Below are 24,841 nucleotides of genomic sequence, written 5' to 3'. Positions count from 1 at the left end.
GATGACACGTGTAACGTGATCCTAGTGCCAGGTCGTGCTCGTATGCGATGCGGTGCATTAAAATTTAAAAGGCTTAATAGCAGTTTTCGCCCCCTAACTTTCACGAAGTTGCGATTTTGGCCCCCTAAAAAAAACTACAAAACCGCTCCTTAAGTTTGCAACTGTAGCAGTTTTGGCCCCAAGACCAATTTTTGGGAAGAAAAAAAAAAGGGGTTAATAATGCTTTATTCCCATGTAATATACTCCCCTCATCCCAATTTATAAGCAAAAAACACAAATTCACAGTTATTAAGAAAACAAAAACATAGTAGTTTGAAGTATAATTTTTTGTGTTTTTATTGAAATAAGTTTCATGGAAAGATGTAAAAACAATTCTTATTGGTTAATGATTATTGATAGAATAGAAAGTAGAACAAATTGAATGCAATTTGCATTTAATATTACTTTAGAAAAGATGATTTTTTTTGAAATAACATAAAAATTGGTATTTTTTGCTTATATTTTGGGACAAAGAAAATGAGAGTTTTTTGCTTATAATTTGGAACGGATGGAGTAGGTCATTTCTGATTGTCCCCTGCAAAATATTTTTTTTGGATTCCGTCATTGTAATTTGAAGATTGTTTGGTTTTAGATCTTCATGAAAAATTTTGCCCCCTATAATTTGAGCAAATTTCGGTTTATCCTCCCTGTTAATTTGAGAAAATTTCGGTTTACCCCCTTCGATATCATCGATTTTGTACCGCCAAAATTCATGAAGGTCCAAAACCAAAAAACTTCAAATTACAAGGACGGAATCCAAAAAGAAAATTTTACAGGAAAAACCGGAAATGTCTTATATTACAAGGAGGTAAAGCACTATTAACTCAAAAAAATAAATAACACGTGGCACCTCACTTAGGGTGCCACGTCAGCATAGACCGAGTCAAAATTGGCATTGGGAACCAAAACTGTGCCATAAATGCAAAACTTAGAAGGCGGTTTTGTAAAATTAAAGGGTTAAAACTGTTATTAAACCAATTTAAAACCGATGTATTCTTTCAGACACGTAGCCTTGAGATAAGGTAAACGTTGATCTTTTGATAACAATATATCCGGTAGGATTGGACACCGACCGGATATATTCCATTGCTATAAAAGTGCACTGGAGTCCATTTCCCACAAAAATTAATAAAAAAAAAAAAAAAAAACCTAAATACAGTATTCATTGAATAGTAGATTCAGTACCGTACAACCCACACCCCAGTAAATTACAGTATTTTACCGCAACTTGTGTTGTCCCTATAAACAGGGATCAAGAAAACGCCGTCGTTTTCTGCACGCAATCGGCAATATTCTGCAACCATAATTATTATAGCTTTTACAAATTCCCAAGCAAAACTGCATCTTTCTACAATAAAAATCAATGTCCTTTTTTGTCAGGGTACACTACACTTCACACAACAACTTATTTTGGTGTCGTTTTGTGCAAAACGCAGAAAACAGAGAAAATGGGCGTTGCAGGCCCTCTTCATAAACAGCGACATTTGCGCGCGTTCTACGTGTCAGATTTTGCCTCACGCTCTTTCGCTTTCTCTTACGCGCTTCTTTACGCGCGTGTTTCGTACTCGAGATCCGCTGAATTTATTTGAGGTCACTACTCCGAGCTGTCGGATTGGTAGTGTGGACCCCACATACCTTTTTTTAACCTTTTACTCCTTTTATATTTGTCACATATCCAAATCAGAATCAACTTATTTTTCATAGCACGTCACGGTGAATTAACTAAATTAAATTGTAGTATATTGGACTTTTTATTTATTTATGGAATGTAAATTTTTTTACATATCTAGAAAAGTTAAACTTGGATTATAAAGAAAAAATTAACGTGTTTAATGCAAAAATTAAAATCATAGGCACGTTTTGTGTGTGATTTATTGCTCAAATATCTAATTTTGAAGACTCAAAATATCACTTTTGACATATTACATGATGGATGGAATACAACTTTAAAAATTTATTTAATTTGGAAATAATGTAAAACAATGATATCATAATGGAAAAGGAAAAAAGACAAAAAAAAAAAAAAGTGTAATCAGAAAGAACTAAACCCAGAGAGATAAACAAGTTCCACAAATGCACATTGCACATACTAATATTTAAAAGTGAAATTGAGAAAAATTGAACCCAGAAATTAATAAGTTCCACAAATGCACAAACTAATTCGAAATGGATGTTATAACTAACTAAAATTTGGAAATATGTTACTCGTGTAAATTGTGTACTCATGAAAACATAGAATAAAGATTATAAGATGTTGTGCAACATTATATATACCAAAAAATAAAAGAAAGGTATATAATGAACCAAAAAAAAAAAAAAATTATATATGCAACCATAATATTGGATAAACTTAAACCATTGTATATTAAAATAAAACCAACCATAATATTGTACCAAAAAAAAACCTAACCACCAAAATAAAACTACCATTATATCCAAAAAAAAAAAAAACAAAAAAAACTACGATCTCCTAATTCCTATTCCTATGACTGCATAGTTAATCAAGATTAGCATAGCTAATCAAGATTAACATTAAGAGTAGCAGATTTAACAGAATCACAAATAGGACAAGTAAGAACCATAGCTCCACACATTGAACACAAACATAAATGTCTACAAGGCATGATCAAAACACTAGATTCACCTTCCCCACAATTTCTGCATAATCTATTATTCATCACTCTACCATTACTAGTACCTTCATCCTTATCCTGCACCGTCATTGCTACCTTACGCCACCCGGAATATTCATCATTACTGCAACATGACTCAGCATCCTCCCCCGCCGCGGCGGCACCGGCAAAATCTCCGCCATCGCTGTATTCACCGCCGTTGTTGTTGTTTTCCATTTGTTGCATGAGTATTTGTTGGAGATTGTTTCTGAGGGCATTTGCGGTTGCTTCATTGTTTTGTGCTAACTCTCTCCAGATTTGATTCTCCATGCATAGTGTTTTCACTTTTTCTTCAAGAATCATGTTCATTCTTTCAATCTTTTGGATTTCTTCTTCTTTTGCTTTCATTTTCTTCATCACTTCGTTTTCTATTGCTTCCATTATCATCATTGTTTCTCTCTTTCTTTTCTCTTCTAATTCCACTCTAAACTTCTCCGTCTAAAAAAACACACATGCAAACAAAAAATAAAAAAAATTAGTTTTTTTTTAATAAATAAATAAAAGGCATAATTGCACTTTTGACCTACTATCTTTCCAAAAGTTGCGATTTTGGCCTCTTAACTAATTAAAATACAAAACAACCCCTTATATGTGTTGGATCTTAGGCAGTTTTGGCCCCCAATGCCACTTTTGGCCCCCTATCTTTCCACTTTGGGAGCCAATACTATCAAAGATACAATACATATGAGGTTGTTTTGTATTTTAATTAGTTAGAAAGCTAAAATCGCAACTTTTGAAAAGATAGAGGTCAAAGGTACAATTAAGCCTAAATAAAAAAACAAGAATTTAGGAGAATAAGGTAAGAAATTTACGTGTTGAGAAATGAAGTTGTCGATGTCGGTGTTTTGATGGTGGATGTATTGAGAGAAATCTTCACTGATGAAAGGGTAGTTATTGTTATTAATAGAATCTCTAGAACGTTTTTGTGGGAACGATACAACGTTGTTGTTGTAAGCGAAGATTGTGTCTGGTTTCACGGTGGTTATTTTTTGACGGATGTAATCGGTTATGAAAGGGTTGTTCGACGGAGATTGCGACGGAATGAGATTTTCCGACACGGTGGTTGTGCCGGAAAGTGGTAACAGTGATGAGTAGCTGTAGTTGTTGTACATGTTTGTAAAATTTGTGTCGGTCGTGTTCATCATCATCATGTCTCTGCAAAATCATAACAAATCAATTAAAAACATAAACAATACAAAAAAAAAAAAAAAACATGGTTTAGGTTAAAAAATCATAACAAACAAATAATTTTATGAAGATTGTACTATACCTATTGGGTCATGTTTCACAAGGGTTTGTTTTTCTTCACTAAGTTTTTTCTCTTATGATTCTAAGCTAAGGTGTAGTAGTATTTATTTTGTGGTGAAGGTTATGGTTAAGGAAAAAAGATATACGAAGAGAGAAAATTTGGGGAATGAATAAATGAGCGTTAGAAAACAATGAATCAAAAGCATGCAAATGAGGTGTCAAGGTTATATATGGTAAGGTTTTTAATTTAATACTATATCAAAATCAAAATCAAAATAAAAAATATTCTAAATTTAAATATTACGCGTGTGTGGAGAGAGAGAGAGTGAAATTTTTTGCTACTTACTTATTGTAAGATTTTGTCTATTAATGGATTGATAAGTTTCAATCCTTCTAGATTTCTATGTACCTGTCATAATTATAGACTATAGCATGTTTTCAGCGGTATTTTCAGTAACTTGCACATTTTTCGAAAATAATTAATTAATAAGGAGTATATTTAATTGATATGGTCATGTTTTTCAAAAGTTAAATCAGTCAGTATTGGGAAGATTAATGGAATTAAAACCCATCCTTAGCTGTCAAGTAACGATAAATAGCCACTGCAAAAAAGAAATAGCGTTAAATACTCTCTTCATCCTTTATTATAGAAAACTTGACTAATTTTACTCATATTGAAAAAAATTGAATGTGTAGTTAATATGTTTATTTTTTATAGTAATAATATTTTTTAGTTAAAATTAAATACTCTCCGGTTCTTTATACAAGAAACAAAAGAGGTGTAATTCCATCAGAAACTGGTTTGTGTGTCTCTTGTTGCGGTGCTTTGGAATCGACGCAACATTAGTTTCTTTCTTGTTCGTACTTTGCTTTACTTTGGCTGTTGGTTCGTAATTGGATTGGTTTTGTTGGAGTGGACACTAATGTTTTGTCTGACCACTTTGTTCAGTTTGTTCACACAACAGGTGGAAATAAGGCTACACAGTCCTTTTTCCAGCTTATTTGGCTTCTTTGTGCCTGGGTCTTATGGACTGAATGTAACAATATGTGTTTCAATGATGCTATTACTCCTTTGCCCAGGTTGCTTGATAAAGTAAAATATTTGTCTTTAGGTTGGTTGAAAGCTAGAAAAGCTTCTTTTTTGTTTGGTACTTTTAGTTGGTGGTCAAACCCGTTACAATGTCTGGGTATTGGCTAGCTTGGTTTTGTTGTTCTACAGAATTCTGAAGTAGTCTTGGTGGCACGTCTTGTGCTATTGAGACTCTTGTTGTTAATATAATCCTATTTTTTATTGTTCAAAAAAAAAAAAAAAAACAAAAGACATAAAACATCAAGATCAAGGAAATACATTGAAAATAGTAATCTTCAATTAATACACCTCTATATTTAAGAAAATTCTATTAACACCCCTAAATTAATTACTCTTTATTCCACCAATTTACTTACTTTTAATATTCTCTCTTGTAATAAATAAGGGTACAAATGAAATTTAACTTCAAACATACTTGAAACTTGGTCAATATTTCTTATAAAAAAGACCAAAAAAATTCTCAATTTTGTTTCTAATAAAAAGGACCGGATGGAGTATATTACCTAGGCATGGCAACAAAACTCATGCCCATGGATACCCACCCAAACCAACCCCGATTTGACTGGGTTTGGGTATGGGTTTGAGTTTTCCTCGATTTCAAAATACGGGTACAGGACGGGTAACGGGGATATATGTATCCACCCCGAACCCATACTCAAACCCTACCCGAATGTAGAAAGGTCATATTTTTGTTTTTGTTAAGGGGGTTGATAATGATATACCATGTTATTTGGTTTGATAATTGTCATGATATAAGAACATTCATTGATAATTAAAGGAACAACCGAATTATGCGGTAAGGAAATGTTAGAACAGGTGCAAATTTTTGGATAATGCATTGCAACGTTACCATTGAAGCTTAAAAAAAAAACTTTTTTTTATTAAAAAAAATTGGTTCACTACGGGGACGGGGATGAGGTGAGAATACCCGAACCCACTGGGGACGGAGATGAGATTCAATTTCTCATCCCTGTTGGATATGTGTAAGGTAACGGGTAAGTATATGGGAGTAGGGGATGGGGATGGGGAAGGCAAAACTCATCCCCACCCCACCCCATTGTCATGCCTAATATTACCAACAAGAAAGTGTTTTACTTAGCACAAGACAAGATCCGCTCTTAAAACTCAAAAGTTAACACATACTTACAAAACGAATGAAAGAAAACGAAAAAAGAGCTAGTACCCAACCACCAATAAATATACGTTAACCATTGTCAAGAATATGATCATTCTAATCTTCCATGTTACTAAAATTTTCTTAAAAAAAAAAAACGGAGAACTAAATTTATGTATGAATATTATTAAATTTCCTTTTATTTATATACGTATTTAATTTGACTTAATATTAATTAGAGGTATGTTTAGGAAAAAAATAATAAATGTACCAATTAATTTGTATGGAAGTTGTTAAAAAAAACTTATGATACATGATTTTTTTTTTTTTTTTATGGAATTTTATATTTAGATACATGATTTTTTTTAAATGGTATTTATAATTAAGGAGGGGGAAGGGGTATATTTTTCTTTAGATAAAGAAACTTTCAACAAATTTGATAAGATTTTGTTATTTTTAACAATTACAATATTTGATAGTAAAAAAATTAATGATAAAAAACTTGTTTTAAAAATTAGAATTAGAAAAAACGAAGAAAAAAAAATTAATTCTTTAAGCGTGGACAAACAAATATATGGAAGTTGTTCCAATTTGGACTTCGGCCATAACAACGGCTTGCCTAAGAATATTTCTATACATTCGTTCAATCAAATTGCCCGTTATGTCTTTACTTTTTTTTATATATTTTTTTTGACGGAATCTTTACTTTTTTTTATATATTTTTTCAATTTTTTAGATTTGTTTTAAAATACATCTTAAGATATTTAGGTAACATTTCCTAAAAAAGAAAAAAATTACGTAACATAACATGATTGGATGCACGCGCATATATATTTTGAGAGAATATAACATAATATATATAGTAGTTTTACAACTATCATTGTATACAAATTAAATTAATTTTCATGTAAAGAAAATACAAACTAAATACATAATTAAATAAAATGGTACTCCCTCTGTATTTTAATATAAGCAAAATTTAATTTTAGGTTCATTCATTTAATGATGTATGTGGTTCATGGATCCCATACATCATTAAATGAATGAACCTAAAAAGTCAATTTTACTTATGTTAGGCTCTGTTTGGTAAAAATAGCGGATATCTTTTAGCTGATAAGCTAACTGAAGTGTTTGGTAAAAATAGCGGTTCAACTAGCTGATAAATGTAAAATGACATAAAGGGTATTCTTAATTCATGATAAAAATTATATCAATTAATATTTAAGTATTTGTAATTTTATAAACTAATTTTTCTTTAAAAAAATACTTACCTCAAAAAAATAAAAGTAACACTAATAGAGTAATAGTATTTTGTTTTGTAAAAAAAAACGAAGGTATATATTTTTTCAAAACAAAAAAAAAGATCAGCTGATATATATACAAAAATTGGAATAAAGAAATAGTAGTCTTTATTACGTAACTTATTATAAAAATTATAATAAAAAAATAGAATTTAAATGAAATAATAAAGATAAAATTGAAAGAAAAAGTAAGAAACTATAAATTATAAGTTCAAACTACAGAGTAAAAATTAATGGTTGAGATTTTCAATAATTGACAAGTAGGGTAATTGCCACGTATACCTGCCGACTAAGGGTGCGATGTTGGCACTTTAAAATCCAAATCAGATCCACTTTCTTGTTTCTGCAATGTGACATTGCACAGTTTTTCTAGGCCAAAATATTCACTTTTTTTTACACTTTGGTGTAAGGATGAGAAAGAAGAATAATGAGGGCCCACAATGACGTAGGGACAGCACGTGCGAGATGAGAACCTTTTTTTGGCTGTTTCCTTTTGCTTCCTTTTTTGATTCAAGAAATTAGTTGAGTCTAAATGGTCTTTCTTTGTGTGGAAAAACGTTGGATTGTGCCTTGAAATTTAATTAGCCACGTGGCAGATTGGTATTGGTTGGTCTACACAAAACTTTTTTTTTTTTTTTTTTGAGGGAAGGTCTACACAAAACTTGTTGGTATTGGTAGAACAGTTTGGCTTGGTTTGGTATGAATTAAAATAAAAGTGAATTTACCATAAATTATTTTATAGAGATTTTTTTTTTAAAAAGATATATTTTTAAAAATTGTAACAAACAAATATAATATTTTTAAGAGAAATGTTAACTAATGTCTTTTGAGCATTGGTTAAGCTCATTGGAAATTAAAAACTTTTAAATTTTAAAAGAATAATTATTTTATTTAGCATGTTTAAAGAGTGCTCCGGAGACATTCATTAACAAGACCCTACTTTTAAAAGGTGATTATTTATTAAAAAAAAATTTCTTTTTAAAAAAAATTATAACAAACAGGCTCTGATTCAAAAGTGTTGATTTTTCCACTAATTACATTAAAAAATTTGGATTTTTATTTTTTTATTGTATTTTTGTAACAAAAAAGGTTGTAACTTGTAACACCAAGGTGAAACTTAGACATTCCGACCGTGTTGGCACCTTCAATAAACCTCTATCCTCTGATAGCCATTTTGAAAATTTTATTAAAAAAATGAAAAATTATGTACAAGAGAGGGGACAAACCAAAGCCCTTAAAATAAAAGAAAGCTAAAAGCTTGAAAAATAAATAAAAAATAAAAGAAAGGATGAGAAACAACCCAAAATGAAAATGATATCATTCAACCATCCTTGAGTTTACCCTTAATACGAGTGTTATAAGTGGTCTTCTTAAGCTCATTTTTTTGTTTCTATGTTAAATAAATAGTAAACGGGACGTTAGCATCGTCTGTCTCCTTAACCAACAAATGCCTAATTAAATTAAGATCATTTTATAGTGCCGGACACATGGTTGGAGTTGTCTCTCTGTTCAATGATGTTACATGAGCATCACCAACCTGCTGAATCTAAGTATCAAATTTATTATATACCTGTTGTGTTGCCAAATATGTATTTGTATAAAAGGTGTGCTCATTTCATGTTGTTCAACCAATGTAGTTGTATCAACAATTTAATTTGTAACATTGGAAATAGTAAAATGAAAAGAGATGATGGCCTAGGGAGGCTGGTTAATATGAGAAATCTGAGGGGGACGATGGATGTTGTCCAATACTATTTGTATTCCCCTTTCCACACACTTATGGATCAGTTGTTTCGGTGGGTGCACTAGTGTTTTACCACGGTATACCTTTTCAACAACCTTCTTAGGGTGCAACCATCGATAATCTGTAACATCATGAGCAATAATCTGACAATTAAATCTGAGAGCCATTCGTAAACCACTTCCAATTTAAAAGTGAAGTCGTCTCTTTCAACCATTATTCCATCAAGTATACAGCGAGAAAAATCAATATCAACCAAAATGCGAGCATAATTACCGAGCACTCGATTTTGTGTGGCAGTATCTATAGCGTACCTATTCCACCAGCGATCTCCAAGAGAGTATGTTCACCCCAATACTCCTGAGGTATCTCCAATGGTCTAATTTAAAATTGTGCATGGGTCTGCCTTTGAGACATGTGTTGAAATCCTTAGTCCATTAAGAGTGCCCTTCGCCTAAACAATTCTTAGGTCTTCCATCGAGGCAAAAGTGAATTCAAAGAAACCTCGTCCTATTGAATTCATCCTTCAAGGGTTCTTTGTCTTCCATAATTTTGATAGAAAAGTCAAATCTTTGATTACCAAAGGTTTATCTATCCATAGTTAGCTTGGTTAGTAAGAAAAGTCCTACTACAAATTCATTTAATTAATGTAATAATAAAAGTAAGTTGATTATAGACCTAATGAACAAAGTAAGTTAACTAATATAAAGTTTTAAATTTAGTTTCTTCCAATTAGATGAAATGTCAAACCTTTGATGACTAAAACCATAGTTAACCTGGTAACCAAACAAAGTCTTACTATTGTTAATTTGATTTGTGTAATATCAAAAAAGGATGAGTACATACCTAATTAACAAGTAACTTGACTAAACGAATATTTTAAATTGAGTTTTCATCCAATTGGAAGAAATATCAAACCTTGGTTAGTAATCAAAGTTTTGTTATAGTTCATTTGATTAATGTAATAGTCAAAGAAGGATGATCATAGATGTAATAAACAAGTACCTTGACAATAATAAAGATTTAAGTTAAGTTTTCATAGAATCAGACGAAAGGTCTAATCTTTGTTGATCAAAATCATATTTAACTTGGTTAGCAAGAAAAGTCTTACTATAGTTCATTTTATTAGTGTAATATAAAAAAAAAAAAAGATGATTATAGACCCAATTAACAAGTACATTGACTAAAATGAAGTTTTAAAATGAGTTTTTATCCAATTGGAAGAAATGTCAATCCTTTGATGACCAAATGGTTATTTAATCATAGTTAGCTTGGTAACTATGAAAAATATTACTATAGTTAATTCGATTAGTAAAATAGTCAAAGTATAATGATTATAGACCTACTCCCTCCGGTCACATTTATAAGCAACTTTTACCTTTTCATATTCATTAAATAAGTGATGTATCAAGACTATAGTACATTCCAGATACATCAATTGTTTAATGAATCTAAAAAAGCAAAAGTTGCTTATAAATGTGACCGGGAGTAATGAACAAGTAACATGACTAAAGTAAAGTTTTAAATTGAGTTTCCATCCTATTAGACGAAAGGTCTAACATTTGTTTACCAAAACCATAATTAACTTGGTTAGCTAGCAAAGTCTTGCTAAAGTTCATTTGATTAGTGTAATATTGAAAAAGGATGATTATAAACCCAATTAACAAGTAATTTGACAAAGATAAAATTTTAAATTAAGTTTTAATTCAATTGGAAGAAATGTCAAACCTTTGAGGACCAAAAGGTTATCTAATTATAGTTAGGTTGGTGAGCATGAAAAATCTTATTTTAATTAATTTGATTAGTGTAATAGTCAAAGTAAGATGATTATAGATCTAATGAACAAGTAATTTGACTAAAATAAAGTTTTAAATTGAGTATTCATCCAATTAGATGAATGGTATAATCTTGTTGATCAAAACCATAATTAACTTGGGTAGCAAGCAAAGTCTTACCATAGTTAACTTTATTTTCGTCTAATTGATGAAAACTCAACTTGGTCGATCTACGATGTAACATCAATCGTGTGTACAAATTAAATGATTAAGATATTATTAACATGCATATCATAACAAAATAATGTTACAAACCAAACAATTGAACTCAAATGGTAAATGAGTTCAACCGAAAGACGAATTATCTGGAAGAATCTGAATTTAATTCCTGAATGAAACAATTCTTTTTCAGACTTTATTTACCTTCGGTCAAACTCTGAGTTTCCACAACCCCTTTCACCTAGTAGGAAGGTTACAGACAAAAAAAAACAAAGTTACAAATTTTTTTATAATTTTGTTTATGACATACTTAAGGGGATAGATTTTATTCTTAGAGGAGGACGACTAGATGAAAGTAGCAAATATTGATGCCATGCCACCTCCTCAAAGCTATTTATCTTTTCCTTCCAATTCTATTGCTCCATCAAAGCTCACGTATACTCCAACCATATTCCTCCTACTTTAGTTGCATATCCACAAACATGATGAAATTAAAAGAAAAAAAAATCATGAAAGTTAGGAAAAAGAAAAGACAGGCTAGTGGTCACAAAATAACTACAATCTGATTAACTACTTTAGTGGGTATTAGGGAAAATCATGCGTGTTTGTGCTTGCCCCTCTTTTTAGGGCAACTTGTTTGCATCTTCACTTGCAATCTACTTTCTTTATACATCCTTTTCTCTTTTCTATATGTTCAACATTGTAGGTCGTGAGTGATCTCAACACTTCGATTTTTTATTAATTCTCACATTATACATGAGAATCTTTTGGATATCACTCTTTCATCACGTAGAATACAATCGTATATTTAAAACTTTTTTTTTTATAGTCAAAGTTTGAATTCTGAACCTTGCATATATTATGTATTGTTCAAACCAACTGAGCTAAGTTTACAAGGACTTTCAAACATTCTTTTGAACACGTACGTCAAGCATCAATCTCTATTTTCCTCTCCTAAATAGTTAAAAAATAAATAAAACTTATTGAATTGATTATATTACATTAACTTGTTAAAAACCCTATATTACATTTAATTTTATTTTTGTTAGCTTTTTTGAAGAGTTTTTTTTTATAATTTTGTTTATGACATACTTAAGGGGATAGTTTTTGCTTAAATGGGCCAGTGAGTTGAGCTATCACTATTTCTTGTATTGGAAACATATCTTTCTTGTATTTATGATACTTTTATAGAGGGCAGCTTTGTTTCTATCCATAGCCAAGAAAAAAAAATGATCGTTAATTAAGTTGAGAGAAGTGGTTTTTAAAGAAATTGCTCAATTCATGGGTTTGTGTGGACCCCTCTACTTTTTTTTCTTTCTTTCTTTACCATAGGCATAATTATATTCAGCATTTCACAGCTTGAAAGTCTACCATTCTTTTTTAGTAGTTGGCATTTTCTTGTTCAACTATCAACATGTAACTTCACTATCAAGAGTTCAATTCCCTTGAATGTAAAACTACCAAAATTGAATAAGTGTGTACCAATGACAAAGGAAAGTGAGTTCAGATATGGTCAATTGAAATAGTTAATTGAGAAATTTTTTTTTTCTCAATTGAAGAATACATTTCCCAATATATGCTCTATTTTTCTTATTCCATGTGCATTAATACACAAGATGCTTACTCTACTTATAATAAGACATGTCATTTCACATTCAATTTTGTTAAACATTGTATTCACCTCACACAAGATGCTTATTCTAGAGAAACCACATTGGGTGTTATAGATCATGAATTTGCACTAGCAAGTAATTGAAAGGAAGGGTTGTCTTGTCTCTACTATTTATGCTGACTCATCTACCACTTTGAAGTTTCATGCATTTATTCTAATGTCATTTTTGGTGGTTCAATTGAAAAGAACCAACTTTTATTGACACTGATTATTAACCTTATAACATAAAACAAAAATGATTGTGACAGATACAGATGAACAAATAGTACGCATGCATGTGAGAAAAAAAATTAAATAAAAGTGTTTCAACCAACCTGTTTTTTTGGTTAGGTGGGTGTGAGTTGATAATAACAAGATTAATCGGAGTCCCCATAAGCTTAGCTCATTTGGTAAGGGATAATGCATAATATATGCAGGGGTCGGGGTTCGAATCCCGAACACCTAAATTATTCATCTTTAAGGTGAATTTCTCTAACCACTAAGCTACTTGACAAAAAAACAAGATTAGTCAGAACTTCATTGTAAAAGTGCTAATAAACGAAAAATCCCTTATTTGATAGAGCTAAAAAGCTACAATATATATTAAAATTAGTTATATTAAATTAATAATGATCAATAAAGTTTCGAACTAGGCCAAGGGTCATTTCCTTTGCAGTCCAGGTCAGCCCTCCTTGCGCAATGCATGAATGGACCATGCGATGGACTTGCCCTAAATCGATTGAGCCAGGGTCGTGTAAACTAATTTGAACAGTTCAATCCGAATTCAAGGCTAGCTTGCCATAATATGCTCAAAGTTGTGCACTAAGGACATATGTTCAAATAAGAGTTCAAGGACTCGAAACCATAATTCCTCACTTTATAATGGCTAATTCATATTTTTTTTGTAGAGTACACACTTTTCAATCCAAAATATCTCGCATAATTGGCACATTTTACTTAATTTTCAAAGTGTCCACCTGTACATCACCCTCTTCGAAGAATCACTGATTTGATACCAATGACTCAAAGTCAACATACCTAAAAAATATACAACATTCATATAGATATATTAGTAATAGACAAGATAATTTGCTAATCTTTGGAGGTGTAGCGAGGGACGAATTCCAGAATTTTGATTAGTGGACTGACAATATATACTATAAATGTTCATATAAAAAATATATCAACACATGATAAAATAAAGACATAATGATCACAAAAACTAATCCGTCCAATAAATCCACAGGTGATTCAGATATTTCGGGATGTTGGTGGGTTCAAATTTAATGCTTAGCCTTACACAAACTTATATGCAAACCAATTTGCAGTTCACATCTTGTCAAAAGAATTATGTGACTATGCGTTAGACAAATAACTTGTCTAACAAGATTGTAAAAGTTTACACATGTGACTCATAAGAGCAGCTCCAGCGGTTGATATTTGAGTTACGTCCGCCATCATGTAAGTATAAAAATGGTTATTTTGCCAAAACTTTTCCTTGGAGTCCGACAGGCTGGCATCACCGTTGTTTCAGAAAGCAACGGTTACTTTGAATAAACAATAATAAATATTGTTACCGTTTTGAATAAATGACAGACATCAATGCATCATTGATTTTTACATGTTCTTTTTTTTTTTGTTAGTTTGAAATTCCTGTAACTATAAATTGTGTTCATTTAGAAAAATTACATTCAATTTTTTCATCACAATTTCAATATTTCATCTATTTGCTCTTATTTTTACCCACAATTATTCTCTTATAGTTTTAACTTCACAACTTCATTTCTTTGGTCTTCATTTGATAATACATTTTATTCAATTATTTATCTCTTCACTTCAAATTTATTTTTGTTTATGTCAAATGGATCCTAATCAGTTTAATTACCAATAACCTTTATTGCATTTTATGCAAAATCACCAACACCCTATTTCTCAAAATTCTCAATTTTTGTCACCACCGACAAACTCCACCATATAATCTTCTATAACTCTTCTCTCAATCTTCTTTCACTCAAATGGATCCAAATAGTTCAGAAGATCTTAATAATCTTTTTTGGGAGTTGATAGAAGAAGAGTTCATGGACAACATGAGGAGTTGTTGATGTCAATGCTCTAGAGTGAACAACAATCAGAAAGTTCTACTAGGCTCAAGCGAAGAAGAAAAGTAATTGATCGAAGCCGTGAGGAAGGACATAGTCGATTGGTAAATGACTACTTCTATGAAAATCCAGTATACACAGATGCTCAATTTGGACGAAGGTTCTGAATGCATAAGCATGTGTTTCTTCGAATTGTAACTACTCTTGGACATCATGATGAGTATTTCCAAATGAGGGCCGATGCAACTGGTAAAATGGGTCTTTCACCATTGCAGAAATGCACTGCTGCTATTTGTATGTTGGTATATGGGTCTCCTGCCGACATTGTAGACAAATATGTTCGAATTGGAGAAAGCACGACAGTTGAGTGCTTAGACAGATTTGCAAGAGGCGTGAATGAGGTATTTGGGGCGGAGTATCTAAGAAGGCCAAACAACAATGATGTTGATCACTTATTACAAACGGGTGAGGCACGCAACTTTCCAAGTATATTAGGTTCTATTGATTGTATGCATTGGGAATGGAAAAATTGTCCGGTTGCTTGGAAAGGCCAATTTTGCCGAGGCGACCATGGTAAACCAACGATCATGCTTGAAGCAATGGCATCACAAGACTTGTGGATTTGGCATGCACTTTTTGGTATTGCAGGTTCAAACAATGACATTAATGTGTTAAACCAATCTAATGTGTTTAATGATATTTTGGAAGGACAAGCACCGACAGTGCAATATACAGTTAATAGAACTCCATATCATATGGGGTACTATATCTAGCAAATGGTATATATCCTGAGTGGGCTACATTTGTTAAGACCATTCCAACGCCGCAAGGAGAAAAAAATAAAACTATTTGCTAAACATCAAGAATCGGCAAGAAAAGATGTGGAACGGGCGTTTGGTGTGCTCCAATCTCGATTTGCAATTATTCGTGGCCCAGCACGTGTTTGGCATATGGAAACTCTCAAGCATATAATTTATGCATGCATCATATTACTTAACATGATTGTTGAAGACGAACGACATACATATGGAGGTGATTTTGATTACTCTTATGATAATGTGAACAATGACGTCTCAGCAACTGAAACATCTAACGGTCCTCATCCTAATCTTGCAACAAGACTACAAAGGAGAGCAAATATTCGTGAAAGACAAGTTCATCGACAACTTCAAGCAGATTTAATGGAGCATATTTGGAAATGCTTTGGACATGAGCACAACGAAGTTTAAATTTTATTAATCATGTAATGTTATTTATTTTTATCGTTTTTAATTATGCAAGTTGTGAATTTAATATTAATTTTTAACTATTGTAATAAAAATTTAAGTTCTATTTTATTTTAAATTAATTTCATATTGATATTAATTTAAAATAATTAAAATAATATTTTAAGTTGTAATAAAATTAAACATGAATATAATATTAATATATGAGGTAAAGTTGTGGGACCCAATATGAATTGTTTAGAGTTCACCATTGGAGTGAAAAATAAATGAGTTATTTCAAAATGATGTGTCACAATGGGGACCCATAAAATAACCATTTGTAAAGATCACCATTGGAGGTGCTCTAATGCTATAAAACTAAGGCTTGGTGTAGGAAAAAAATTGTCTGTCTTACTTTAAAGAACTCTTTACTTTTCTTTTGTGATTACTAAGTTGTCTAAGACCATTTTATTCTTTTTCAACATCATTAAAATTGTTTTCACAAGAACTGCATACAACTTAAATGAGACACTTATAATGAGACTGAGGGAGTATTCATTACTTTAAAGATCAGGAAAAGGAGTCATAAGTTCTTTAATTCCAATGTTGTGCTGGTACCAAACAGCATAGATATGAATATGATAGAACTGTGGTGCCATCAACAAAGTATGAATACCATTGTTCTTAATATGACGGAAGGTGATGCCACGAAGACGGTATTAATATGATAGAAACTGGTACTCAACGTAGGGAATTATGAACAAAGATCATACAAATAAAAGGGCAATCCAGTGCACTAGAGCTCCCGTATATGCAGGGTCCGGGAAGGGGTCCCACCATTTGGTGTATTGTACACAGCCTTACCCTGTTTTACATAAGAGACTGTTTCCAATATTTATGCTTAAATTGTTTTAAGCAAAAGACAAAACATGATCAATAGAACAATGACACATACACATTATAACTCAATTATGTCGATTCTCCGAGAAATTTAAGAGTCTTGGGTGTTTCCCTTCCAAGAATTCGAGAGCTTGGTCTCTCCTTAACAATACTTTATCTAAATAACCAAATGACCCTCCCTTTCCGACTTCGTAAAACACATATAATAAAAATTGCACACATAATAAAAAACTGCACATTTAAGCAAAACTGCCATGAAACAGACCAAAATCAGATTTGGTATTCCTTAATTAGATGTGAATACAACATTAGACATTGATGCAATATGACATGAACACCTGAAATGTTTTTGTTTATCTAATAATACAACTAGACTCCATGAACTTTTAAATACAACATGTTGTGGCTACTGTTTCCAAGTTTAATAGAAGTTCAAGTGAAGTAGTTAATAGTTACAAGTCAATAACTAATTGACCTATTTCTAGCACTTATTTATAATACAGTAGTTCTTATAGACTTAAACTCTAGGGGACTTGACAATAGCAGAACATACAACTCAATCTAATGAACATGTTTTGAATACTGTATCATATCGCCATGGTGTTTAACTTGAAAACTCGAACAATAAAAACTCGGTATTTTAAATTTCTGATTCAACTCGGATATGGAAATATTCAATCAACATTAACACTCCGACATTCCAAAACCTTTCCAACATACCATGTTAAGGTCTAAAACATATTCATATCAGAAAGGAGAGCAAAACTTATGCAGAAAATGTCTCAAAAGACATGCAAAAAGAACGTACCTGGCATACTTAACTCCGAGTGACTATTTTGCTTTCCTAACCTTCACAGAACCGGGGGATCATAACATTTGAAATTCGCGCAGCTCAAAGCGGATATTTCAATAAACGTGCTAATGACTTGACCTATAATAACGTCTAAGTCCTATTTCTGGTGTTTGAAAATCTTACCTCAAACAATCTAATTAGTGCATAATTAAGAAATATACAAACTGACATGCATGATAAGAAATCGAAAAACCTCTATCAAACAAATAAATGAAAATAACTGTAATTTCTTAAGCTGTAGTTCAAATGGCAATTAATTAACAACGATTCATGAAGGCACCAGTAATAAAAGCAATTAGCATATAGGTTCTAATTAAATATATGCTCAGGTGACATAGCACCACATCTAAATCTTTGCATTACAGACAAGGTGATATCAAACTCTCAACGCAGACTTCAGAAGCGTTTTCAAACTCAATAGGCTTTGAAGTTCCATTTATAGAAATGTAAATAATCAACTTTTTCACATCCCCTATAAACTTCAGCAGCATTTGGCCATCTTCAAAAGTATGTATTGCCTTGATAAAAACACAATATGCACAAGGATCGCGTATGTAAGAAATAGTGAACAGTTTAGTCCATGACTCTTTATTTGCATATTCTGTCATAACCCAAACATCATCACCAGAAACCATGCACAAACAATTTCGCAACACACCCAAATGCAAAGAATATGTATCTACCACTCCAAAATCAGGCAGCAAAACTTCTTGGTAAGACTCGGTCCTCAAATTAAGAGAAACAATAAAACACGGACCTTTCCCACACAAATATTTAGAAACCACCCAATTAATTGTGCCACTCACATATTTTCCGGATTGTTGAAAACGCAAAGAATCATAAGGCAACTATTGAATACTTCTCCAGAAATTTGTGCCCAAAGTATGAACCTTCACATTAGGTTCGTACACATTTTTGTGAAATAAATTACCACTACTATCACGTGCACGTAAAATAACCACCACCTTGTAATGATCAGTATTAGGATCATGGCCAAAGCCATGCATCATAGTTTGACAAAAAGTTTGTGGCTTTTCAAGAGGGGGCAAGTCCTTGAATTTTCTAACGGAAGGGTTCCACAATCGAATTAAACCTATTTTAAAGTCGGCAAGACAGAGGATACCATTGCAAGATCCAATGAAGTTTACGGAATCGTTGGAAGGAAATTCGAGTTGCGTGGTATGGCTAGTGGTTATGTTCGTGAAAATGGAGTCGAGTAGGTCAAGGTGTGGACAAGGGTCGTGGTTGAGACGCGAATGTGTTTGTTGGCGAATTTGTGATCAGAGATTAGAGAATTCAACGACTTGCAAACACATCGGAACTGCAAGAGGAATTTCACGGGTAGCCTACTTAGAATTTCTGGAATGAGATCGAAAGGAAGAGTAGGAAGTGACGGCGACGTTAGGGTTTCGGTTAATTGTTGTTTTTCATTGAGTGATTGAGAATAAACTGCGCCCTCACTACCTAGCACCATTTTGCAGACTGCAATTGGTCAGAGAAAAGCAAAAGAAGGGTAAGAAGCGTATATTGGGCACTTTGTATTTGAACCCGAACCTAAATAGATGGAAAATAGGGTAATTTTTTTTTCCTGAAGAAAGATGGAAAATAGGGTAATAAAAAGGAGCGTTGTTCTTTCTTCTACTATTTTTTTTTGTTGCTTAATTGCACTTTTAGCCCTTTTAATCATAGTTTTAAAACTCGGCTCGGTCATCGACTCGGCGGGGGTACTGGGTCAATGGGTCAATGGTCGAACCACTGAGTCATTGGTCGAACCGCATGACTGAATCGGAACCACTCAGATGACTCGGTTAGATAACTCGGTCCTTAGATTAAATTTATATAGTTATTTAACCGGATTAACTCGGATTGAATCAGTGACTCGGTCACTTTAGAAACTAAAATAATTAATGAGTGTTGTAATTTAAAAAAGGTTTGCATTTAAGGACAAAAATAAAATCAAATGGGTGTTTAAATATATGGACGAAGAGAGTAATACATATTCAAATAAATATAGTAAAATAAAACTATTCTTTCAAAAAAAATATTGTAAAAAAAATGTTTATTAAAATATTTGAGATGTCGGACAATAATATTTAAATGATAACAGTGAACTTGGTTCCTTAAAATAAAAAAGATTGCTTGGTTCCCTTTAAAAAAATAGAAACGTTTACTTGTATAATATATTATGAAGATAGAATAAAAAATAAAAAGAGAATACATGTTTTTTTTTTTTTAAGAAAGACAAAATACAAGTTATTCAAAAAAAATGACGAAAATACAAATTATGCAAAAAAAAAAAAAGACAATACAAGTTCACATGTGAATGGAAAAATCAATATGGCCTTTTGAATTAATATATAATCAATATGAATTAATATTTTATCACAACAAACAAAAGTGGTGCAGTGGTTCTTAGTGTCTTAGTGAATGCATGCGCGCCTGTTTGATCCCCAGCTGCACCAATTTTCAATTTTTTGATATATAAAACAATTGTTCATTAAAAATACCGGTCAGCTTATTAAACCGCCGGTTCGCCGGTTTTAACCGAATTTTTCCGGTTCTCATCGGTTTAAATGCATGACCGATCCAATATGTCTACCGAACTGGTTACCCATCCGATTCACGGTCAGACCGGTTCGACCGACCGGTCCGGTTTTCAAAACTATGCTTTTAATTTCTCCCTAATTTATTTTGTACGATTTTGACCCCTTTTGTGATTAATTAGTCCCCTACTCATATTTTGCGCTTAGTTTGAAAAAAATCTAAGAAAAATACTAGTCTCAACTTAACTTATTCATTCAAAAATAATATTATTTTTGCAATAACTACCAATTCTCATCAAATTCTCTAATCATCAAAATAACGTCCTTGTTATTGAATGAATAAAATAGTGAAATATTATTTTTGAAGGAAAATGATCCTTTACAGTAAGGACGAAAGTGTTGATCATATATTTGTGGGATGCACAATTTTTGAAAGTATTTGGTCGCATGTACGACACTAGATTGATATTTCATCAGCGAACGTATTACACATATGTATATATAGGGAGTTTCTACGGTACACCCTTAAATTAAGATGTACAGGTACATCTATTTCATAAATCAATAAGTTAATGATAATTTTTATGTAATAAAGAGATATTTGTTGACTTTTATATTTTAGAAAATATTATTTCATAAGAAAAAACATCATTTCATTCTTTTTAAGAATCATACAATTTTTTTAAAAAATTTTATCGAAAAAATAATCAATATTCACTATATTATGAGTAATAAAAATTTAAAAAATTGAATTTTGATTTGCGGACACTTTTGTGAAATAAAATATAATTATTATAATTATAACTGATAGAAAATATATATTTTTTTAAAAAATAACTCATTAAACTATTAATTTAATATATAGGTGTACCGGTACACTCAATTTTGTTGAGTGTATTGTAGAAATTACCATATATATATATATATATATATATATATATATATATATATATATTATCATTTTACTCAATTTTCAACTTTAGTAGGAGATTGTAGGAAAATCCGATCCACGCTTAATTTGGTTTGGATGACAACTGTTTGGCTTCTTTTGAAGGAAATAAATAGCCTTATTTTTATGTGAAAATAATAGTCGTTATAACAGCTCGTTGATAGAGTGAAACTCTTGTCTTTTTTATGGTTAAAACCAAAAACCAAAAACTTAATTTTCAATTTTCATCACTGATGGACTAACCTACCTTGCTAGAGTGTTGTATTGCTTTATAGTCGGTGGTGGTGTTGGTTTTATTATGTATTAAGTTTGTAAAATATCTGGAACCCTAGCCTAGATCTCCTTGCACGGGTGTGGTTTTTCGGTTTAATATATTTCATTTTATCTTCTTCTACTTAAAAAAAATGAAGTCTAGTTCTAGTTTGGTTATTTTGACAAGATTATCCTTAAATTTACTTATCCTCAATTTTGCTTATATATCAGTTAATTAGATATGGACAGTTAGATCATTTACAATGTATGCTATTTTTTAAAATATAATGTTGATAGTTTTGGATCTTTTGTCTTTTTTATTTTGAATGGTTATCTTTTCTCCCTTCTTATTTTCTTTTCTTTTTCTTCCAAGCATTTGAGAAATAAAATTATTTAAGATTGCATCATTTAGATTTATTCGATATCTATACGACGATCGCAAATGATAATTGCAGTCAGTAATCTCTAACCTAACAACGAGGCACAAGTTTAATTAGTTTATACATTCGTGTTGATAATAACTTTGTGCTATTAACCTTATTAGAAAAGATGATGGATATCCATGAACATCGATAGTAGTCATATATGAGCATATTGTCTAGACAACTATTTAACGGATTTTGAAGTATGCGTGTGTATTTACAAATATCCACGAATGTTAATATGTTTTTTAGAGATGCCTTTTTTGGCAAAACTCATTAACTCTTGTCAATTTGATTACTCCAATGGTAACCATAATCTCCTTACCTCTACTGATTAAGCGATAACCTTTGCCTAATCATTAGGTAATTAACTCTTTCAATAAATATTTAGCCTAGGTTGAATTTTGTGCTCCTTACCTTACTATATATTCTTCCTTCCTGATTTTCCTTTCCCTAGGCCTCTGTTTGTTAAGCATTCCCTAATTCCAATAATTTTCGATTACTTTTCCATCTCATAGAAAACCATAGTCTTAAAAAAAAAATCTTATTCATATTCTCAGTTGGGATTCCCTAAGGGTTAAATATGTGTTTGTTTTTTTATAAATATATCAATTTTTCATTTTAATTTTACTAAAATTTATGTTCCACTTTTAGTCTTCAAAAATTTTCAATCACCACTTTTAGTTCATACTTTTAAGTCAACTCACGTGTAACCTTCATATTTTGAATAAATTTTTATAGAATGTTTAAAATATTATAACAATCTCTCATAAAATAAATAATAATGTTTTAACAAAACATGAATTAAATATGAACTTTTAAGTTCTTAAAATATAAAAATTTGAGAAATGCTATTTGTACAACCAATTTTTTTTTTTGGTTACAAAAATTTTAGGGTGAGGGGATGGTGCCCCAGTCCAAGGCAGGGAAGATCTTTGGGCTCAAAGAGCACTTACAAAGGTAATTACATTTACCTCCCTCCAAAGGCACTAGCGGGGCTCGAACCCGGGTTCTCTCGGATTCAAGACCTGTCTTTTTACCACTAGACCAAACCTTTGGAGTTTTTTTGTACAACCAATTTGTGACAACTTTTGTACAACTTTCTCTCATACTCACATGATGGTCTTATCCTCTCTCTTCCTTTTTCTCTCTCCATTGTTTTTGACTAATAAGAAGAGAGAAAAACAAGGTTGTCACTAAAGTTGTCATGATATAGATGTACAAATATCATTGCTCTAAAAATTTATATTTAATTTGGGTTTTGTTGAAAAATTCTAATTTTTCGAGAGATTGTTTTAATATATGAAAAAATATAAGGAGACTAAAAGTGGAAGAAAAAAATCTAGACGGACCAAAAGAAAAGTTGGTAAACCCTTACCATAATAATAATTAATAATGTAAAAAAAAACACGGCTCAATATAATTTTAAAAGATTTCGATAAAAAATTATAGTTGAATGGATTTTTTTTTTGGGAGAAGGAGAAAATGAGAAGAAAAAAAGAAAAGAAAAATAAACTAGGCTACAACCTTAAGAACTGCACTCTAGAAGCATCATCAAGGAGTAAATCTTCCAAGTCTGGGATGGGGTTCTCCAAGCTGCACCAAGCAGAATCGTGAATAGCACCATGTTTAACTAAAAAATCTGCACATTCGTTAGCCTCTCGAAGGGTGTGAGTCAACTGCCCATTCCAAGGGAGATTAAGGAGATCATTAACATTTATGATGATAATGTCATAAATATGCCAATCATTGAGGGGGGCTTGAATTAAGTTTATAGCATGAAGGGAATCAAAATAACAAATCACATTTCAGTGCCCTTTCTCCCAAGTCAACTTCAAATCATGCATGATCGCAAGCAGTTCCACATGCAAGTTATTCGAAATACCAAGAAAACCTAAGAATCCACAAAGCCAAGTCCCGTCCGAAGAACACCACCAAAGGCAGAACGGTCTGGGTTGCCGAAACTGCTCCCATCAACATTAAGAATTGTAGCTTGCATATGGGAGGGGTGCCAAGAAGTCAAGCGTTGTTGTGGACGAGAGACAAGACCTCCACCCAAATACGTTCAAAGAGAACTAAGATAGCTCCCAACATTGTATTATGTGCTTTCCAAATACACCAGATGCCTGCCATAAATATCAAAGGATCCGAGAGGCGGAGACCTTTTCTGAGCCACGAGTGAGTGTTTAACTCCTGGAAGAAAGAAATATCGTTGTACCCCAAGGATCTCCAAATACAAGCAGAAAGAGGGCAATCCCGGAGGCACTGTAAAACATCTTCCACATGATCATTACATCTATAACACATAGGAGACAAAACCATACCGCGACGGTGCAAAAGCGCTTTAGTGGGGAGTGAAACATGGCTAGCGGTCCAAAAAAGGAACTTGATCTTCTCTGGGGCTTTCATTTTCCAAATCCAATTCCAAGAAACATCTTCATCATGGTGGTCTTCAGAATGAGTAGTTAGGAGCCAGAAGTATCCCGACCTAACTGTATAAATACCATCCAGATGGTTGGCCCAAGTGATGTGGTCTGGAACATCATTATGCAAGCAGGGGGGGTAGGGATTTCACATGGTTTTGAATATTGGTAGGAAGAATAGTATACAACAGGTTAAAGTTCCAATTACCATCTATTATCAAGTCACGAATACACAAGGATATGTAATGAATATCAACCCACAAAACCATACTTGCAAAGGTCCCCAAGGTGGTCCAAGAGGAATACCAAAAGGATGTGGTGCCGTTACCTACCCGAAACACAAGG

General features: G+C 32.0%; 4 protein-coding genes across 4 annotated transcripts; 2 read left to right on the top strand and 2 right to left on the bottom strand.

Annotated features, from left to right (window-relative positions):
- Positions 1-2,445: 2,445 nt before the first annotated feature.
- On the bottom strand, positions 2,446-4,161 carry LOC120577745 (probable BOI-related E3 ubiquitin-protein ligase 3). Its single transcript, XM_039829655.1, has 3 exons — positions 3,982-4,161; positions 3,524-3,866; positions 2,446-3,149 (listed from the first exon to the last, which is right to left on the bottom strand). Exons 2-3 carry the CDS (start codon positions 3,860-3,862, stop codon positions 2,556-2,558), a joined length of 933 nt encoding a protein of 310 aa, XP_039685589.1. The 5' UTR covers positions 3,863-3,866; positions 3,982-4,161; the 3' UTR covers positions 2,446-2,555.
- A 10,955-nt stretch (positions 4,162-15,116) lies between these two features.
- On the top strand, positions 15,117-15,722 carry LOC112417356 (uncharacterized). The gene has a single exon (XM_024772950.1). It carries the CDS (start codon positions 15,117-15,119, stop codon positions 15,720-15,722), a length of 606 nt encoding a protein of 201 aa, XP_024628718.1.
- A 3-nt stretch (positions 15,723-15,725) lies between these two features.
- LOC112417355 (uncharacterized) lies at positions 15,726-16,178 on the top strand. Its single transcript, XM_024772949.1, has one exon. It carries the CDS (start codon positions 15,726-15,728, stop codon positions 16,176-16,178), a length of 453 nt encoding a protein of 150 aa, XP_024628717.1.
- A 2,088-nt stretch (positions 16,179-18,266) lies between these two features.
- On the bottom strand, positions 18,267-18,917 carry LOC11409822 (F-box/kelch-repeat protein At3g06240). The gene is made up of 2 exons (XM_024772948.1): positions 18,767-18,917; positions 18,267-18,664 (listed from the first exon to the last, which is right to left on the bottom strand). The coding sequence occupies exons 1-2, from the start codon at positions 18,915-18,917 to the stop codon at positions 18,267-18,269; spliced, it is 549 nt and encodes a 182-aa protein (XP_024628716.1).
- Between the last annotated feature and the right edge of the window lie 5,924 nt (positions 18,918-24,841).

Source organism: Medicago truncatula, chromosome 8 (genome assembly GCF_003473485.1).
Source record: "Medicago truncatula cultivar Jemalong A17 chromosome 8, MtrunA17r5.0-ANR, whole genome shotgun sequence".
Taxonomy (NCBI): domain Eukaryota; kingdom Viridiplantae; phylum Streptophyta; class Magnoliopsida; order Fabales; family Fabaceae; genus Medicago; species Medicago truncatula.
The sequence above is the reverse complement of the archived record's forward strand: the minus strand, read 5'-3'. Positions and strand labels throughout refer to the sequence as shown.

Bases quoted from the DNA above. Each gene is read 5' to 3' on its own strand.
- LOC112417355 (XM_024772949.1), top strand. From the start codon at position 15,726: ATGGTATATATCCTGAGTGGGCTACATTTGTTAAGACCATTCCAACGC.
- LOC11409822 (XM_024772948.1), bottom strand. From the start codon at position 18,917: ATGATGCATGGCTTTGGCCATGATCCTAATACTGATCATTACAAGGTG. The intron at 18,665-18,766 runs GTATTCAATAGT...TGTGTGGGAAAG, and splicing joins GGGCACAAATTTCTGGAGAA to GTCCGTGTTTTATTGTTTCT.
- LOC120577745 (XM_039829655.1), bottom strand. From the start codon at position 3,862: ATGATGATGATGAACACGACCGACACAAATTTTACAAACATGTACAAC. The intron at 3,150-3,523 runs GTAAATTTCTTA...GTGTTTTTTTAG, and splicing joins ACAACTTCATTTCTCAACAC to ACGGAGAAGTTTAGAGTGGA.
- LOC112417356 (XM_024772950.1), top strand. From the start codon at position 15,117: ATGCATAAGCATGTGTTTCTTCGAATTGTAACTACTCTTGGACATCAT.